This window comes from Symphodus melops (genome assembly GCF_947650265.1).
Source record: "Symphodus melops genome assembly, chromosome: 5".
Classification (NCBI taxonomy): domain Eukaryota; kingdom Metazoa; phylum Chordata; class Actinopteri; order Labriformes; family Labridae; genus Symphodus; species Symphodus melops.
In genome coordinates, this window is record NC_136695.1 from 6,964,543 (window position 1) to 6,985,361 (window position 20,819).

A 20,819-nucleotide genomic window follows, 5' to 3' on the forward strand; every position below is an offset into this window, starting at 1 on the left:
CCTATCAAATAAAGGCCATGAGCCCAAAAATATGTCCTCCAATAAAATGCACCAGAAGTTAAATACTTGGAAACGTGTACCAAGTTACTGTGGTGGAGGACACATTTCCTTTGAAGAGGCAGAAGCCTCCAGCAGAATTTTCTTTATGCGATTCACGCTCAAATATGAAGGTTCATTGTTTTGCAAATTGTCCCGTATTTTTTCATTTTACAAAACATCCTTACTTTTTCAAAAATTGAGTTTTATGAAACATTCACTATTTTGATGGACCTTTCATAATAGATTCCCAAACTGTGGAGCTCTGTCTGGAGTTTCTTCAGTTGAGTTTGGTATGCTCATGCACTGCACGAAATAAAACTCTAAAACTGAAGCGCCCAAGAATATGCATAATTTATATTATTTGATTCTTCAAATAAAATAAATTACAGAGAGGCGCTTTATACTATCAGAATCGGGTTTTATTGCCAAGTACATTTACACATACAAGGAACTTAAACAAAAATAAAGAAAAAAATAAGACTCAGAAGATAACCTATGTTCATTAACAAAGCATTAGATAAACCGACATTGACGACTAGGTGGAATCAGTCAAACCAATTCAAGTTTTTTATTTATAGAACCAAATGGTATCTTACAGGAAGATATCAAGCAAATTTAAAAAACGCATGATCACCCTTAGAATGCAAAACAAGTTAAAAGTACAACCACTCGGTGAAGACAAGGGACTTCGTATAAAACGATATTTAAAAACACATTTATAAAACTGTACATCATGGTGAATGAAGCTAATGCAGAATACAGAGGTGTGTAGAGGAAAAGAGTGATCGGACAAAGGAGCTCCAATGACAACCGACATATAATACATTACTGAAAACATAAAAAAATAACTGTGAGCGTCATCAAAGCATGTTGTATGGACTTCAAAGTGAAAACCTTTTACACATCAGACCAAGTACACTTCAATCTGTCATCCACGAGAAGAAATAAGAGAACGCATGGCAGAAGAAACAGAGGAAGCTCACAGTATTCCCTCCATTCTGCAAATCCAATATAGCCATACTGCACACAACTTTGTCTTCTTCTTGCAAACTGGCTGAGTGCTTCATGTCATTGTGACTGAAATAAACTACTCTCTTCGGTTTCTCGCACACCAAGTATTAAGAGGTGCATTACTATCGCCGTTGGGTGACGTTCACTGATAAAGTCATCCTTCAGCCAATGAAGAGTGTAAGGTAAAAACGAAAAACCATGACTCATGTGGATCACATTTTGGTACTGTCATATGATAAGGTCCACAATTTCTACACTGTCAAATGGAAAGCCACACCCACTGGTATTCACTTCTGTTAGACAACATGGTGATGGATAAAAGAAGCAGTGCTTTGACAAACAACCATCAGATTTCTGACAGAGTGATACGCAAGGAGTCTGTTGAGTTCTCGATGGTCAGGGTGAAGGTGTCCTCGTTGGAGTAGTGCTGGATGATATTGTCATCCATGTTCACCAGGACCCTGAGGGAGACCCAGGAAGAGACACAACAAGTATCTGGTTTATTCAAGGCACAAAGCATGCTTGTTTTTAACTAATGTTCAACAAACAACATTGTTTTCCCTAAAAATCTGTATCAGAGTCTCATATATTCCTCCGACTCTTCTATTGAATCCTCAGAGGATGACACCTGCATAGGTCACCACAGTGAAGTTTTGACAGAAATGGCTCATCTACTATTGGTTAGACTGAGAGAAAAAAACTAACATTTCAATACATCCAGTGGTGCTTTAATAGATTGACATTTTTAATGCACTGACTTCACTGATCCTGGACTTGTTTTCATTATACAGTAAAACATCTCAGAATCTTAGCTTAATACACAAATATTAAAATACTAACAAGCTGAACAAAAACAGCAACCACAAATGATGCATCACTTACTAAACATCATTGTAAGATTAAACCTAAGTGCATATGTATGGCCTCACAAGGAGGCGTATGCCACTAAAAGCTGAAAGCTGAGGTCTTCAAAAGTTTTGCATACTCACCCTTTTTTGCTCTTTTTGTAAACTTTGTCAATTTTGTCAACAGGCAGTGCATATTTTTCTGAGATCTGTAAAACAAACGGTGTCAGAGCAATGTAGCCCTTTGTATGTCATTCATTTAAAAAATGTACAAATAACTGTTTAATATCTGGGGTTGACTAATAAATCCTTCATCAAGGAGGCAATGTGATAGTCAAATGATTCAGCCTTAAGCGGCAATAACAACACTACTTACGGCCTCCATTAATGCCCTGAGGGTTGGGGTGTGCAGCATTAAGGCATCAAACACGTCATCACACTCCCTTCGCACATAAAGCAAAACTGATGAGGCAATGAATAGACAAGATGAAAAGAAATAAGTCAGTCATTCATGTCCTCACACAATAACTTCAAACTTAAAAGAAAAGTCAAATTTACAATGTAGGGGTGTATTCCAACTCAGATTTTACTCAATTGGTAGTTCAATACATAAATTCTATTGTTTGGGGGCGCTGGTGGCGCAGTGGTTAGTGCATGTGTTCCATATATGGAGGCTATAGTCCTCAACATGGGCGAAACTGTGGCTCCTTTCCTGCATGTCAATCCCCACTCTCTTTCCCTGATTTCCATCTCTGTCCACTATCCTGTCTCTCCAATTAAGGCACAAAAAACCTAAAAGATAAATCTTAAAATATATATATATATATATATATATATATATATATAGTTTTATAGTTTCCCCTTTTTGTGCTACAACATCAGCCCGATATGGCTGAACTTTACAACTGCTTTGAAGTGTTACAAGTCCTATCCTTGTTGTCTATTTTTAATTTCTAACTATCATAAAGCTCATGTGAGGATTTTTTTATATGGCTATTAAACAGACTGAAATGGAAACAGAGATCTCTTTGTAAGTCACAACAACAAATGAGATAATCCACATCAAGATTTTGATTTGTCTTCATTGTATTTTTGAAGGCCTAACAACAATGTTTGTGGGATAGGTGTCACACAAAGTGATATGTACCACGCAGCAAAAACAGCCTTTTCTACTGCTCACAACAAACGTTAACATTAAGTGACTTATCAAAGGAAGAAGGACAAGATTTTCTCTCAGAAAATACAACTAACACATGTACAGGACAAAATCCTGCCCCACAGTGGGGTACCTAAATCGAGACAACTTGAAGTCTCCTCACAGTAGCTTAAAGTTATCAGAGAAACTACCTGAGCTAACCCAAGTAGGACCACTCTGAAGAAAAACACTGATTTGTGTACAATGACACATCTTAAAGTACACCTGAAACATGCAAGTACACTCTGGTTGTGCACTTCCCAAAGGGCAGACAAATCACCAGAGACAGTTCAGACTTGAGAGAGAAGAATATTTTCTTTAACGCACCTTTTCTTTCCACTTCCACTTTGGGCTTCTTGGGCAGAGGGTGACACACATCTTTCTGAGCTGGATTAGACCCCCTTTTCACAACAACCCTCCTGACAGACACAAACAAAACCATAAAAGCAGAAACGGGTAATTGTTTATTATTGGCAAATATATTTACACATAGAAGTGGTTTGACTTGGTGTTTTGGTTCAAAACAGTTAGCAAAGGACTGAAGCGAAAAATAGTGAGAAGCTATTAAACAGTGCTCCTGCTGTAACAGAGCTTAAATAGAATAATAAAAAAAAAAATCGAAATGTAAAAAAACACAAAATGTACAAAATTTGTCATGGAGGAGCTGTATGATGTGTATGATTTACAGTGGGAATTATTACCAGTATAATTTTCATACACACGACACTAATGCTATCATTACATAAGCACTGTAAGGACTTTATGCTCATGGTGTAATTTGACATCAATGAACAAGTGAAAAAGCCCGTACAGGCTAGACTAAGAAGAAAACATCTTTATCATGAGTACGACAATCGCACCAGTTAAGTATAATTGCCAGCCTGCTCAGTCAATCATGTGGCTCACTCTAACTTTACATTAAAATTTACTTCAGGTGACAGCAGGAAAAAGTCTGCATTCAGTCAGGGTGAAAAATGTGTCCTAGCACACCTAAATATTTCTGAACATTATCAGGAGTTTTGGACTTGTAAAAACACCATAATGAATCCATTCTTTGCTTTTAATATTGCTTATTACCAAGGATTTTGTTTCTGATTAAGTAAAAGTTCATAATATATTTAACAATCCCTTGTTGGTATTTCAGACATACAGAGTTAAAAAGGCAAGTTAATTAGGCTATTTAACAGAAGTACAAAGTGAAGAGACCTGCAACTAATGACAGATCAGAGAAATCAAGACTATGTACACAACAGCCTGTTACTCACCCATCTCTGTCAACCTCCTCAGTTTTGAAGGCAAACACCTGTAAATGGGGTCAAAGCTCGACATGAGGAACCATGCAAGAATGCACAATGGCTCGAATGGCTATTTCTCCCTCATGTTTACGTGTGTGTGTATTTGACAATGAGAACATTGAAAGATTCCTCACCTGCCCAGCTCTCTGCAGGTTTCCAAAGTGGACGTCAGGAATGAAGAGGACAGGCTGGTGGGATTCCAAGTCCATCACAGTTTTTAACAGCGTGCTATCAGAGCTCTTAATAAGAGAAATAGGCCCTGAGTTGCCATTTTTCCCTAATCCAGAGAGGGAGGGAATTTAGCATCTGTTGCCAAGCAACAATTTGATTTATAGGTCCAATGAGGTCCTATTTCGTTTGCCAAGCTTTTAGCTTTCCACTAAGCTCATCTATCCAATTACATGGTTTACTGAGAAGTGCTTGGTGAATTTGTTTTGTGGATTTTAAATCAAGTTCTAATTAGATATATCTGGCCTTGATATTTAGAATACTTTTTATAACAAACGAAGAGAGAGAGAACAATTATCTATTTTTACCTTTTATCCTCTTTCTGAGCTGCTTCTTCTCCTCATCACGAAGCTTCCTCTCAGCACCCTTCAAAACATACCAGGGTTTCACAGCACAGAAAATGCTAAATATGCAACAAAAAAAAAACTGCTCAGAAAACCATTTCTCAACAAAGTCTCAATCGTCCGCTCGAGACCAGGCCAGACTGTGGCAGCAAGCCATCCTCACCTTGTCACAGAAGACCTTGATCTCAGCGAAGGCCCTGTGAATAGGTCTGCTGCTGCAGCTGTTGTAGCTGTAGGTGTCTATCTGGATTATCAGAGGCATTCCCTTCACACCTTTCTGTGAGGAGAAGTCTGTGCTTAGACAGTTCACAGAGATGAAGACCTAGAAAACAAGAGTCAGACAAAAGGACAGTCAATTTTTGAACATCTTTGGACTCAAACTAGTAAAGACAGAGATTAATCATCGTACATCAGAGACTACCCGCCAGGCATACTTGCCTTTTTGATTACGAATAAACCGGACATTTAATGGTCATGTATGATGCAAATTACAGCCTCCATTTTTCAGAAAATGTGTGCAAAAACAGGCTGTTTGGAGAGGAACCCTTTATGACATCACAAATGGCAGTCCCCTCCCCCAGGCGGGTGACACTCCCACGGCTAGATGTTTGTTCTGCCTAAGGCCCCGTTTACACGGGAGACGCTGTGACAGTAAAACGAAACAGTTGAGTATCGGATTGGCCTTTCGTTCACACGGCGTCAGTGTTTCACGGGGGTGAAAACGCAAGCTTTTGAATTCGACCTCCAGAGTGGAGCGAAACTGATACGGGGGCGTATCGCAGCCATGTGAACGAAATGGAGCGAACTCTCTGGCTGCAATGACCTCACCACACCTCCCCCCAAACATTTGGACATGCGCAGTAGTCAAGAACAAACATAAACAACAATGGCGGCGGATTCGCTTGTGCTATGTGCTTCAGCAGCTATTCGCGTTGTATAAACAGAACCTTGATATGATACATCGTGTATGTCGCCGCCGAAAGGGCATCGAATACTTGCGGCAAATTGTTCAACCTTTACCCAAGCGCAGGGCGACCATACGCAGCATTTAGGTAAGACTTGGGAGAACTAGCTGCTAAAGAGGATGTTGTGGAGGAAGTGGTTATACTGGTGAGTGTCGCGCTGTAAAGTTCCACTGCCGGGCGTGAGAACTACATCGTTTTCACTCAGGGAAGACCTGCCGTGTCTGTACTTGGAATCTGAAGTGGGGTCGTTTCGATGCGTTTCTGTCACAGCGTCTCCATGTAAACGGGGCCTGAGTCTGCCTTTCCACCGAAAACAATATCCAGAGAGGGCGTGGTCAAACACAGCTCACTGACATTTAAAGCTACAGACACGGAAACAGTCTGTTCTGAGCAGGGCTGAAATAGAGGGGTTTAGAGGTTTGATCAAATACAGGATCTGATTTATAACAAAAAACTTCAGACTTGTTGAAAAGGAGGTTGATATGTGACCTTTAATCAGCTATACACATAAGTGCATTAACAGTAATAAGAAAAGACAGCTGTATGTGAATACTGAAATAAAAAGTTCCGATGTATAAATCTCACATTCTGTGCTTTCTAATCAATATATTGTATAATCTTTTTTTTTTTTTTTTTTTAAGATTTATTTTTCGCCTTTATTATAGAGGGAGGGAAGTGGACAGAGTCGGAAATCAGGGAGAGAGAGTGGGGAGAGACATGCGGGAAATGGGCCACAGGCCGGACGTGAACCTGGGCCGCCTGCGCGAGGACCGAGCCTCAATACATGGGATCGCGGGCACTGCCGCTGCGCCACCGGTGACCCCATAATCTTTTTTTAATTTTTTTTTTTTTTTTTGCCTTTATTGGAGATAAATGGAGCCACAGGCTGGAGTCGAACCCAGGCCACCCACGTGAGGACTGTAGCCTCTATACATAGGGACGTGTGCTGCCACTGCGCAACCTGTGTCCCAGTATAATATTATTTTTTTATAATAATAATTTACACTTTATTAATCCCACGAGGGGAAATTCAGTTTTTTTACACTCTGTCTAACACACACATAGGCCGAGATACACACTCATGCACAAACAGGGTTCTAGTGACATGCATTAATGGAGAGGTCTCAGAGTGAGGGGGCTGCCCACAGCGAGCGCTCCAGAGCAGTTTTGGGGTTCGGTGAAATGGACTGGCACCTCTCCAGTTACCAGACCAGTTTCCGGACTTGGTCCGTGCCGGGACTTGAACCGGCGACCCTCCGGTTCCCAACCCAAGTCCCTACAGACTGAGCTACTGCCGCCCATATGTGTGTGTTTGCGTGTGTGTAAAAGTCTGATATCTCTATAATAAACATTTGTACTGTGCTTGTTTAAAAATGTCAAATTTACACATCTGAGATCTGAACACCTTCACATAATAAATTTATATTTATATTCATTAATTTCCCTCAGGATCAGTGTCATCCATCTGTATTTGAAACTTTTCTACACACTTCAATATTAGTAGCTGAAAATGCTCTTTCGTAGGAAGAATGCAGTCTCATTTATAAAACAGTGCGTAGAATCCATACTAAAAATGTGCGTGCGCCAAAAACCCAGAAATGGTGTGCACATAAAATAATTCTGATTTATAAAACCGTTCACTTTCACGCAAAGTTCCCTTTATAAATCCGGATCCGCCTAGAAATGTGCGCTCGTAGATTAGCCCCTTGTTCCGCCCGCTACACGCCCACATTCAATCATAAACAACGCAACGCAAAGTCAACGCAAAGCAGCTCGTGAATGAAATGAATACAAACGAGGGGCCTGATCAAAGGTTTCCAGCGCTGGATCGCGCCTAAAGCGAAAGTTTAGACGAAGAAAATACACTTTCTGATCCAGAAAAGGAGGAACTAGTGAATGAAGGGAAGGTTAGAAAGCACATATCGGTAGTTTGCTGCAGCAGGAGGGTCACACATTTAGGACAAAGCTGACAGTAAAACGTCTCAGTTGGTAGAGTCGTCGCCCCTCAATTGGAAGGTTGAGGGTTCGATCCCCAGCTCCTGCGAGCAACATGTCCGATGTGTCCTTGGGCAAGACACTTAACCCCAAATTACTCCCCCTGCTGCGTCTGGGGCGTATGAATGTGGCATGAATGTATAGATACTGGATGGGCCACATATCCAGCCCATCAGTGTGAATGGGTGTGAATGGGTAGGTGTAAAAGCGCTTTGAGTAGTCGGAAGACTAGAAAAGCGCTATACAAGCTCAAGTCCATTTACCATTTACAGTGACACCGCATTGCTGCGATGCCAAAACATGCACCGTTCATCATTACGCACGGAGTATATCTGCAATGTTTGATTAGGGGATCCACAATGATTCATTTATATATTGTCAGAGTGCTCACGTCAGCCAGCAGTCTTCATCACTGTAGGATATTAATCAAAAGTTTGATCAATAATCAACAACTTTTAATTGTAGGCCACCATGTTCACGATAAACTCCTCCTGCTCTGTGACTAATTATGATGATATATAGGTCTTATGATCGTGTCAGAGATGTCCACTGTCTCTGTCTTGATGATGAATGCTCGAGATTTAAAGATATTCATTTAAACTGGTGGCTCTATGGTTTCTGGGTTAGTTTAATTCCGATTTCTACATCAGTGATGTCATTAGTGTAAAGTCCGTTCGTGTTAATGAAGGTGATATGGTGCTGATTAAATATGTGTGGTAGACTTTTATTTATGTATTTTTTGACGTTTAAATATGGTCATATATGTTACTCACTTATGCGTGCTTTAGAATGAACGGCCGGTTTTAATGATTATAATGACGCGGATCTTTCTGTAACTTTGATATTTTGTGAAATAAAATGTGGAAGAGACATCAATACATTCTGCAGGCTTCAATTCAACATTTCACCGCGTGTTGCCAATTTACCATGCCTCCAAAATGTACAGTACGTACGCATGGGTCAGAGTTTCCTGAAATGTGCGCACATTGTCTGTTTTTAATAGATCAAAAAACATTGTGTGGGAAAGGGCGTATGCAAGTATCAGGCCCAGTTTTGTGCATATGCAACGGTTATAAGTGAGACCCCCAGGTCTGGAGGAACTCTGAGGTCAAACAGGTTATGAAGCAGGGTAGCAGAAACTAGGAAATACATGCATTTCATTTCCTTTTACTAAACTAGTGATTGGGCACCTGATTAAGCTGACAAAACAGGTAGAACTGTCCTGGCTCTTTTTTTTTTTTCTTCCATCAGCTCAGCATTTGTTGTTCATCTGAGCCAGACCAAATGGATCACCTCGCTCCGTGGTGAATCTCAACCTGACTCTAAAACTGCAGTGTTAAGTAAAAGGTCACAGGGTCAGGAGTCACATCAGCAGGTGGAATTCACAGAGCAAAAGTAACACTCAGTCACACGAATATTTCCTAAAACTACTCCACATTTTTTTATATGAAAGCTGACGAATGAGCTATTTCATTCAAAACGTGTATGCTTTACAATTGTTCCAGAACTCCATGCTGCAGATCAGAGAAATGTGAAGCTTTGCTCCAATGCCCTGAATGATGCAGCTAAGTATCTGTATATAAGTATCTGAATCTGTTAATAGCTAGAGCGAGGTAACAACACCTCAGCCAAATTGCAGAATGCTTTTAAGTATTTCAAAAAAAGTGCACAATATAACCAATACTTTGTGCGCTTTTCCTCACATACTGACTCTAGTGACATGACGTAAAAAGTTTCCCATGGTTTTCAATTGTGTTCTTTTAATGCAAAAGCATTTAAACCCAACATAAACTGCTGATAACGTTTCCAGTTAAACAAGTCGGACAGGTATGTCTTGTCTGTGGCAACAGGTAACCACAGACAACTAACGGTAAAGATGCCACCCTCAAAAACAAGAATTTTCCCACTATGCTGCATACACAGCATCATGTCTGAACCTGCAGAGGTGAGAGCTGCGTGCTGAAAAAGCCTAGAGCACGAATGAGCCTCCGACACACCTCCACAAATTCACACCTCCATTGGCTTCACTCAGTTTAATATCTGCAATAGCAAAGGTCTCCATGCTGCTAGCAAGGCTGTGTGTGCGTGCATGAGTGTCTGTGTGTGTATAATGTATGTGTAATACATTTCTGAGAATTCAAAAATCCTTCCTATAAAAACAGAAGTTCAGATGGCAGTAATAAGAAGTGCCACCCTCAATTGACGAACAAAAACAAAAACAGTAATACTGCAGGAAGCAGCTAATCTCCCATTTTAACACACTTCACACTATTACAATGAAGATGGGGATTGTTGCCTGGCAACAGCAGAAGCGATGCCAAAACAAAAAATCTGAACTGATCATTTGCACTAAAATACCAATTTTGTAAAACAGCCCATCAGCATAAACTAGACATCCAATTATTTGTCAAAACCACAACACAGTTACGAAAAGGGAGGTGACAACAGTGACATGAGCCTACATATTTCCTCACATCAACAGAGGGATTGTTTTCAGCGTTTCCATCCTTGCTGCTAGGGGACACTGATTTTGTGTGGAGGCTAGTCAGGATTTTTGCATTGTCTGTGTGCAGCATGATCATCTGTTTACTGTAGGACAGCCACCCATTAACATAATACAATTAACAGAACCAGACGTCAACCCCTTCATCTTTAAGCATTCAATACTGTTAACTGTAAGATCAGCTTTAGAATAAGTTTTTCATCCAGTGTGAGACATAACGTTTAGGACACCAGGCTCTGAAAGTCGGACAAGAAGAGGAAAAGGCTTCACTGGTGATATTAAAAAGATTTTCAGTTTATATATCCAATAGAAAATGTTGGTATTAATGCACTTTTTTAAGTGCATTAATACCCTTTGCACTTTGATTTAATGGTTGCAGTGGGTCATGAAGGCTGACTTGCCCAATTAAAAAGCACAAAAACCCACCCCATCACTGAAATTATAAATCGCACAATACCCAAAAGTATACAGAAACATATGCTGTAAGTTGCTGCATTATGTTGAATGTATTATAGCTTAATCACAATGAAAACAATATAATCATAATAACTACGTCTTTAATTACTTTTATTTACTGTGTTTGCATTCTTGATTATTAGTACTAAGCATACAAAGTAGATCAGAGGATGATGGGAATTAGTTTTGAAACTGTCTGGTCTACACAAAATATAAAAGAAATCAAATTTGACCAAAGATGGCTTAAGATGACATGCCAGCAAAATTTTGGCTCTTCTCCTCGAGGAACAGTAAAAACGTTGACATTTTAATTTACATGCATACAGAGTATAGAGCGCTACTGATGATGTCTTAATTGTAAAGCAAGATACACAGTGAACACAAAGGTGATGCTGCATCATCGCACAAAGGAGTAAAGGTTTAAATCAACACTAAGTATTTATCCACAAACCCACAAGCATTACCTCTCTCACAGTGAGACTGTTTGAAGTTCTCATTAAATTTCAGCCCAATAGGAGCCAAGGCATAAAAACTTCAGAAGCCAAACACAGCCTGAGGCTTGGTTTGAGCGTGAGCCATGGGTGTGAGTGTTTTTACACATCGTTTGCAATTTGTCTGTCTCTAACTGGCAACTTTTACAGAGGTGAAATCTGAGTAGCTCCTTCAGAGTATGTTGCCATGTGTGGAGCATAACTTTTTGATCCCTGACATGACCTAACACAAAGCTAGATACTGTCCCTCTGTTATCGAGAAGGAGTGAGGCAGGGATGGAGCGGGCATATATTCCAGTAGCTATTCTGAAACAAGGGCGTGCACAGTCCACTCATATGACTAGCTACAGAATCCTCAAGACAAAAAGTTGTGGGTTCATTGAGCAATCGTTCCCACAAGTAGGGACACGTTTTGAATGAACAAAAACATTACTAAGCACATTGAAAGGAGGGTTTAAAAGTGAAGGTGAAGAAAAAAAAACGTTACTTTTTGAATGGCTTCCTTTGTGGATCAATCATGTACTTTAACAAAACACATTATCACACAATACATCTTTTGATTTTTTTACCTTGGGTTCTTCACTCACATCCCATGTGAAGGAGACAGCATTATAGGCAATTTCCTCCACATTACTGATTGTGCTAAGACTCTCTTTGTAATCGGCTGCAGAGATGAAGATGAGAGAAGAGAATTTTACTTGGTAGCAGTGGGTAGTTTTACCCTTCACAACATTTCAACAAAATAATGTAGTCACCCTTTTAAGTTAACGTACAGAACTATGAAGTATTTATGTTGTAGTAAAAGTCCATCTTTTAAAAGAAATAGTAATCAATACAATACTGGATTGTTCATTCTGATGCATCAATGTCTATGTGATACTTTTTTGTTCTGTCATAGCCAATCAAAGTGAAACTACATTGAACAGCTGAAGCACCTCTAACACATGCAGTGCATTGTGAGTTACATTGCTTTCTATCTATATCCAGCTTTCTACTATCGCATTTAAATTGTAGAGATGCCATCATACATGCCGAGTTGATATTTTCCCAGTCACCATTAGGGATATATCTTCCTCCTGTTAACTCTACCTCGGCACCTCGACTTTTAAGGCAAACAGAAAAGTTTGAGATAAAATAGTACATCCTAAACTAATAATCTCCTGCTATGAGTTTGTGCAAAAGGCAAGTATCAGGACCTCAGTGACATCAGGAGCTCTTGTGTAAATATGACTTTAGCTGAACAACAATTTTAAACCTTGAGTTCAGCCCCTGAAAAGTATCACATAATAAGTTTGCGGTTGTGTGAGAAGTTTCTTTGTTCAAAGAAAATTCAATAAAAAGTTTAGCTGTGAAACACAAATTTTTTTTCCTTTGCTTTTGTAAATGACTGAACACCTTCTTCCCATTTGGGATTAAAACACTAAACTTTAAACAAATAAATCTGAGAGTTTCACAATCTGACAAAGCTCTCAATGACTAAAAATTACCATGAGGCCATTGTTATTCCTAAAACCTTTAAAACCATGTTTGAAAAAGTTATTATAACCTGCCTCATGTTTTCATTGGGCCATCGAACTGGCATGAACTTGCCATGGACAAGGGTGCCTAACATCTCGGTTTCATTCCACTGAATTCTTCCACCACAGGCTGAGGCGTGTCTCTTGCTGTTCGTACTGGATATGGCCTCAGTCCAGGCCCCCACCTATTTCTCCTGTCAACGTCTATGCAAATGCAAACCCATTGGCCGTCTCTGCTGTGCTCTGCTGGAACTGAGCATTGACAGTTATTCAAATTGTGTCGGGTTTCAGCTCAGAATATACTGAAGGGTTGCCCTGGAGCCTATTTCAGGTTTGCCATCTGTTTACTGTCTTTTTACCCAAATCGTTGTGTGGAGCTTAAGCATAAAGTTTATCTAGACGTATTCCCAATCTGTTCAGTTTATAAGCCGTTTCCTCACATGAATTTCGTAGACATGCCTGTTAGTGAAGACTGGATGATAACAAGGATCATCTTACCAATATCCAGAACTCTCTGTTTTGCTGTGTGCTGCCGGGAGTGCCAGTATTTCCAATTATTCAGCTGCTCATCTCTGCATTTGTCTTCTCCAAAGACAACCATGATAACACTCTGAAGGTAAAGCACATAAAAACACTATATTTACAGTGTAATGAGGCAAAAACTCAAAAAACAAATATTATATGAATACAAGAGTAGCAAGGCTTCAAGCCAAACAGAAGTTAGATAACATTTTTACCCTCAACTGATGCCTCTTGTTCCCCCCTACAGGTACGATTTCCTCTCCCTCACCTGTACAATACTGTCGTTCTGCAGCTCAGAGCCTCCCATGATGCATTGCTCACTACTGGATCGGCTCCCATCAGGCCTGTGTGACGGCGTTAGTCCACTCACCCGCACTTTGCCTTTGGGCTGGTGTAGGGACGATGTGCAGCAGGTTTTCGACAATGTCAAAGGGTAGAATTGGCCCCTGTTCAGGTAGGCCATGGGTCCAACTCCCTGCTGCGGCCGAAGTGACATGCTGGCTTCAAGACAATACTGGAAACTATCACTGTAAATACATGAACATGTTTTGTGAAAACTTAACTCAAACTTAACACATACTGTATCTATCCTCTAACATTAGATTAAACCACGTTTGTCCTTTAATATCCTAAAAAAATTAATGAATAAATCACACTATTGCACTGGATGACATGTTCCTTCATTACCGTAAACACCAACCTGCTGCTTTTAACATTGCAACAAATGTAAATTGATCCAGGACTAAAAAATAAAAAAACATTATTTACAACTGTGCAATGTCTGTTTCCTGCTGAGGTAGTATCTGTTTTAACCTTAAGTGATCCATTCAACACAAAAAGGAATAGTATAATGTAAAGTTATTCTTAGAATATCGTAGGTTAAAGGATGCTCTATTATGGTTTTTAATGTAGATCTTTTATTCTTTTAACTTGATTGATTGAGTGAAAATGTATGTATGTGAATTTGTAACCTACCCTTGTTGGCTGTAGTGGAGTTCTTCAACTCCTGAGGAGGGACTGTCATGGTACATCTGTTAGAAATGACAAAATATGAAGTGAAAAAAAGGCCAATATCTGATCAAAAAAAGGTTGATGGATTTTAAATTCGGACATATACCTCTCCTTCCACAGCATCTTCATACAAGCTCTCTGGAGTGTTTCTCTGCTCATCTTTAAGGTACCCAGGAAGGGGCAAATCATAGTGCCTCTGTTCATAAACCATCCTTAACCGCTCACTGGAGCCTTCTCTGTAGGAACCTCCAGGACAGGATACTCCCATGGACACACAGTTCTCTAACTTGACCAGAGCCAATGCTGCTGCACCTCCGCCTTTATCATCACCTTCTCTAGTGTCTCGTGCGAGACAAGTAGTTTCATACCTGGAGCCCTGAGGTTCTGTAACAGTGCTGCTGTTTAGTGAGAGATTTACAGGCATTGATCTGAGAGCCTGAAGATGGTTATCTAGTATCTCCAAACTGCCACAGTTATCAGGTCCAATGGCAGAGGATTCTGAGGGTTTTCCACCACCGTGGGCACGTCTCATCTCTTTGGGAACCTTACATGATTAAGCAAGACAAAAATACGAGTCGACAGAGTATTCTCATGTGAATTTTTCTGATTCAATCATTATTATTCTGAATGTAATGCAAAGCTTTCCTTACCTTGTAGTAGTCATACAGCAGTCCCAGGGCTGCAGCACTGTCGTCATCACCGTTGATGCTCATCATGGCTTTAGTGGCAGCTGTCAGTGGATTCTCCAGGTAGCTCCTCCATGCCTCATCCTCGCTGCTGAACACTCTGAGAGAGGAGGGTACCAGCACTTCATTTGGTACCACCACCACCAGCCGTTTACTGAGAGGATGACAGACAGGACATCGGGATGAGACATAAGCCATGTTGTAACTGCAAAGTCAATCTGTCATTAACAGAATCCAACTCTGCCAAGCCACCAGATGTGCCCCAGGCTGTTTCTCACCAGAATTCAGTCTAATCACCTCCCCCATGGGAAGTTAACGTCTGAGGAATAACGTTGTGCATCAAGTCAATTGCACAACTTGGTGTACAAATTCAGTTATGCAAGAAGTTGTGTCTCCTTATTTAGACATAATGGCTGACAAGAAATCATGTGTGAAAAAATGTTTTATAGCACAGACACAAATAAATAACTCAACCAATATTTGTTGTTGTTTCTTATCATAAAAATTGCATGCCAAATAATGCAGTTATGATAGCTGTCAAAACAATCATGCCAATTTTTTATTCATACTGATCACAGGCAAGATACATTTTAAAATATGTTTGTGCCTCAAGGTTTCTATGATAAAATGAGTTGCTGGTGCATTTATTTACATTCAGATATTTGTGAAAGAAAGAAATTAAAGAAAATATTTCACTGATTAATAAAATATAAGCGACGTTACATAAAGAGCCAAAGAAATCATTAATAGTTATAGCTATGATAAAAGCGTGAGTAAAACTGGTAAACGTTATCACTCATGGAAATTTGCACTTACCTGCTCGGCTCCATATTGCCTCTAGGATCCTGATGTTTTCTTCTTCTTCCTTGAGAAACTGGACTTTCTAGTTGGTGCAGGTAGGTTTGTGTCGGGGATTTAAAAGGTAGGCGTATAAAAGGCTGGCTTTATCTAGCTTCTCAGTCAAGACAGCCAATGAAATGATCCGTGATATTGTCTAATAAAAACATGCAAATGTCTTTGCTGTCAGATTAAGTGACTTTACGCAGACCACATTAAACACTACGTTTCTGTCTACTTGAGAGAAGTTGTTGAACTCAGAGATGGGTAGAACAGGACCTACTGCAGCATCTAAAAATGTAGAATAAAGAAGACGGCTAAAGCTGCTTCGCTTATTGGTTAAACGACTGTACACAGGTGGAGCAGATGTAGACTACTCCCACTGCTGATTAAAAAGGAAAAGAGCATGACCTCAAATCAGTGGACGCGCCGCTTTTATTTTTATTTTCATATGCCAATACAATATTCCCACTTAGTCCTAAGACCAACTAGCTATTTGTAGAATTTTTACTGGAAAAACGAAAAACCAAAACAACAATGAAGATGATAAGATTGAGTATACGATCAAAAGTATCTGACAAAACAATGAAATCAGAGGACCGAGCGCCTAATATAGACGTCGGCCTAAAGGCTATGTCAACACATAACCTACCCTGAGATTTAAACAGCTTGTGAACTATTCCTGAGAACAGAGTGAACTACACGGACGTGACTTCGGTCTGCAATCACAAGAACAGTTAACTTTCTGACACGATGAGGCGCTGATTGTCTGCAGATACAGATGAAGGCATCTTGCGCATGCGCAGTAGTGCAGTAGTTACAACAACCACTGGAAGCGGCAGCAAAGGGTCTGGAGGATTTTACTTGGCATTTCTTAACAATTATTTTGAGGGCTATCTGTACTTTACATTTATTATTGACTGGTAAGACATTTGAATAATATTTGTTTTGGCTTGTTGTATCCATGTATATCAATCTAACCCAAATTTCTATCTGTTTTCCTCCATGTCATTTAAGCTAAGCTATCTAAACTAGCTTAAGCTAAAGCAAAAAGCTAACAGCATGTCTCTCTTCACATGGTGGAGTTGAAACGCATGCTTTATTGTGCTTTGTTAGGTTTATGTTAGTAAGACGTTCATGTCTCCTCCAAAACATTTGATGGCAGGGAGAAGTTAGCGAGTGTTTTCCCTGATATCAGCATCCAAGTTGTAGTTGGGTAAAGATGTGAGGTCAATATTGAAGGGAAAAAAAAGGTTTTTTTTTTGTTTTTTTTTTGCGTAATTATTTTTTTGTTGTAAGTGAGGAGCAATCCAACTTCTGCTTCTTTTATTAGATACTCATCTTCTCAGTGCTGATGGACACTAGTATAAAGATAATGTCCTTTGTTGTGCCAGAAACAAAGTTCATATACAGCTGAAGTCTATATCAGCTGACCTACTTCTACTATTATCTTATCCAGCCCGATTTTCTTTGGGGAAATTTTGAACTTGATTGACTTTTTTTTTCTCCTGTGACCCAAAAAGTAACAATTAACCTACTTCTAGAGGATGGTACACATTCTCTGCTGTATGCACACATTTATGTCCATTGATCTTTTAGAAATCTGGACTCAGATTGTTAATTACCTAGTTTTAGTCTTCTGAAGTGGCAACTTTTATTTTGGCTTTCAGTTAGTGCCTCAATAACTTAATGTTTCATTTTTTAATTAACTTCTTAATAGTGTTCCATATAATCTCTTCAGGTATAGCGTCAGATATGGCCCGTGGGCACCAGAAGTTCCAGTCCCAGCAGAAGAATGCCAAAAAGCAAGCAGACATCAAGAAGAGCAAAGGCCATGACCAGAAAGCAGCAGCTATGGCTGCTTTAGTATACACATGCACTGTGTGTCGGGTATGTGCTCAGGAGAAAAGCAGAGCAGATAGTTCTTCCTTTATGGTGTCATTTAACTATGACGTAGGGATGAAACTGGTGTGGGGAGGGGAAAGAAGCCTTGTGGTTTTTTGTTACTGAGATAAATTACATTGCTATCAATAAAGGGCCTTAGAAAAAAATTGAAGACACTGTTGAAAGTAGTATTCAGCCATTGCTTGAAATGAATCAGCTTACTTCACATGGAATTTTTCTCCCAGCTGTAAGTAACATATACCCAACAACAAACTGTTTTGATGACTTTTGATGTTTTGATAATTTGTACATTGGATAGTCTTGTGTTCACAGTGACGTCGTTCCATGCAGGAGTCGAGACAGTTATGAGATGTGTAAATTCTTTATTTATAATTTAACCATTTTTCTCTTGTGTACACTTCCTCAGACACAAATGCCTGACCCGAAGACCTTTAAGCAGCACTTTGAAAGCAAGCATCCAAAGTCCCCAATGCCACCAGAGTTGGTCGGTGTCGAGGCGTAACAGATTCACCTCCCTCTCATGAATATGATTCCACACAGTCTTTAACATTTTACAATGTTACAGGTGACAAATCCGAAGTATTATTTTATCTCTTTCTTATGCTGCCTAATTGTGTAGTTGATACTGCAGGGACATCACCTGTCTGTCTGCCCTTGTCTTTTCTCTATATTGTTTTTTTTTCTTACTTTCTTAACCTGTGAGACTTTGCTATAATGCTGATTCTGAACAGCGACAAACAGCTGAATTGGTTTGTGCTTGAAGATGATACCTTTCACCTTTGATTGTATGCAATATTTCTATCTGATCATTTTAAAATGTAGAGCTTACAAAACTACCTTGCTTATTGGCTCTCTTATTAAAACACTATCTCAGGGCTCTTACATGTGACAAGCTATGAATTTAAAAGACCAAAAAATGAATTGGTTTATAAAATGCTTATCATTGTCATCAAAAGAGTTTATTAAGAATTACTTGGAACTTCATATTGTGATGTGATGTTTCATCACTACCTTTTGAGTAGATTCACTCTAACTCTAACTATGCACTTATATTTTACCTTTCCTCAATAGATATTATTTTTAATCCGTAGTTTTTGTTTATTTGTAGAATATAATGTATATATAATGTGTGTGTATATATATATACACACACACAGGCACTGAAATTGATGATTAGATTTCCCCTCAGAATTTTATGAATTGTTTGTAGTTCAATTCGACCTTGCAGGTTACTTGTATTCAGCAGAGATTTAAATGATTGGTCAATGATGTCTACTCGTAACAAACCCTTCCATAACACAATATCTTACCGTGCTGTTTTCTTAGAGCAACATGATGATGCATTTAACATTAAAGATTTGATCCTTCAAGATTAGGTCTGAAGAGTAGCAGAAGGTGATTATACGAGTTAGCACTGGATGTTTTTCATAATTACACTACGTCCATCCTCCCAGGGTGTCATTTCTATGAGAAGTATGTGAAATTGTTCTGTGTTATATGATAAGTGATTGATAATGAGTTACTTCACCACTTTTTTACTTTGCTGTGTATCATCTTAATATTGTATCTTAAAAGGATCTTTAGCGCAGTCCCTCGTTTTGCAGTGCATCTCGTCATGGTGAAGTGAAAGTATTTTCACTAAGTATTAAAAGTCATAACACTGTAAGTTAACTTTAGTTTTTATAAAGTTATTTATTAGTCTGTTATAACGGTATAAGAGAATTCATTTATAGAGGGATGTATTTTCAGTACACTTGAAATGAATCTACTGGTCATTAACCACTGACACATTTTATCACTGTGCTAAAGTCTGGACTGACCACCAGCCATGTTTTTACTTTTGTATAATTACAGTGTATCTTTGTCCATATCATGTTCTGTAAAGACCTTATAAAGGTGTTACTTTTGTAAAAAAAAAAAAAAAACTTTCCTTGTCTTTTTTCCTCATTTCTGCATATTGTTTTTATTTCTGTATGTGTGATCGTTGTCTAATGGCAATTCACATGGGTGCTGTAGTTAATCATAAATCATCTCGCAACCAAGAACAATTCTGCCCCACTCATCCATTCAGATGGAGACACCCCCACCACACACTAGATTTTTTACAATTGATTTTTAATGTACAGTCTGATTTGTTGCATTTTTAATTTCATTTTTAAAAATTCCATATCTGGATTGTAGGATTCTAGTGTTTACAGTTCAGTTTTAGGAGGAATTACAGCATTATCAAATTGTGAGTGGAGCTTTTTGAAATCCCTTCTATCGAAGGCCATAAGTTTGACTATTAATATAGAAAAATAATACTGATATAGCTAACCATAGTGAGGAATTAAAAAAGTCCCTGTAACATACTCCCAAGCCAGGTGATAAAATGTGTAAGAGATCTGAGGTGAAGATCATTAATAAAAAAAAGAAGTTAAAATTACTGTTTTTTGATAATATCATCTGCTGATAGTGTCTCATGGTTGGTTGATGTGAGTGTTTGTGTATTAAGGATAAAGGCAAAAAGAGGCACGTATCTCTGTATTTAACCATAAATTAACAGGTGTATATTGTGAGCTAGTATTGTAAGGTATTTTAAAAGTTTCATTCTTAGTCCCACATGCATCTCATTCCATCCCGGTAGATCCTACATTTCAATTAATGCATCAACATGCTTTTTTTTTTGATTGGAGCACCTGACTGGTAAACACCCATGTCTTTCAAACTCCACACCTCTAGCTTGTGTCATAAATGTTTTGTACCCCTGCTGATTTGAACAAACTAATTTCTTGTTTAATCAATTATTTGGAGAAGAATAATTTAAGGTCAATCTTCCTAGTTAAAGGCCACTAAGATACTAACGGCACACAAATGATATGTTAAACTAAACTTAGTAAATTGCAAGTTTAAAGCTCTTAATTGATTAATATCAGGGCTGTTTCCATGAAAACTATTGTGCTAAACAGTAAATAGTATACATGTGTGCTCTCAA

General features: G+C 38.9%; 2 protein-coding genes across 5 annotated transcripts; one reads left to right on the forward strand and one right to left on the reverse strand.

Moving 5' to 3' along the window:
* Positions 1 to 579: 579 nt before the first annotated feature.
* On the reverse strand, positions 580 to 16,682 carry LOC306823886 (grainyhead-like protein 2 homolog). 3 transcript variants are annotated; one of them, XM_079343779.1, is made up of 16 exons: positions 16,593 to 16,682; positions 15,920 to 15,986; positions 15,068 to 15,257; positions 14,524 to 14,961; positions 14,382 to 14,437; positions 13,675 to 13,933; positions 13,383 to 13,494; positions 11,937 to 12,031; positions 5,121 to 5,279; positions 4,922 to 4,979; positions 4,520 to 4,662; positions 4,356 to 4,393; positions 3,418 to 3,509; positions 2,272 to 2,357; positions 2,040 to 2,104; positions 580 to 1,511 (listed from the first exon to the last, which is right to left on the reverse strand). In XM_079343779.1, exons 2-16 carry the CDS (start codon positions 15,931 to 15,933, stop codon positions 1,397 to 1,399), a joined length of 1,920 nt encoding a protein of 639 aa, XP_079199905.1. In that variant the 5' UTR covers positions 15,934 to 15,986; positions 16,593 to 16,682; the 3' UTR covers positions 580 to 1,396. The 3 variants fall into 3 exon arrangements, with proteins under 3 accessions (XP_079199905.1, XP_079199904.1, XP_079199906.1); XM_079343778.1 differs by having other exon boundaries at positions 15,920 to 16,450; positions 16,593 to 16,677; XM_079343780.1 differs by lacking the exon at positions 16,593 to 16,682 and having other exon boundaries at positions 13,777 to 13,933; positions 15,920 to 16,578.
* A 58-nt stretch (positions 16,683 to 16,740) lies between these two features.
* LOC306823890 (zinc finger protein 706) lies at positions 16,741 to 19,784 on the forward strand. 2 transcript variants are annotated; one of them, XM_079343795.1, is made up of 3 exons: positions 16,741 to 16,863; positions 17,682 to 17,830; positions 18,252 to 18,950. In XM_079343795.1, exons 2-3 carry the CDS (start codon positions 17,696 to 17,698, stop codon positions 18,345 to 18,347), a joined length of 231 nt encoding a protein of 76 aa, XP_079199921.1. In that variant the 5' UTR covers positions 16,741 to 16,863; positions 17,682 to 17,695; the 3' UTR covers positions 18,348 to 18,950. The 2 variants fall into 2 exon arrangements, with proteins under 2 accessions (XP_079199921.1, XP_079199922.1); XM_079343796.1 differs by having other exon boundaries at positions 16,764 to 16,863; positions 17,661 to 17,830; positions 18,252 to 19,784.
* Positions 19,785 to 20,819: the final 1,035 nt, after the last annotated feature.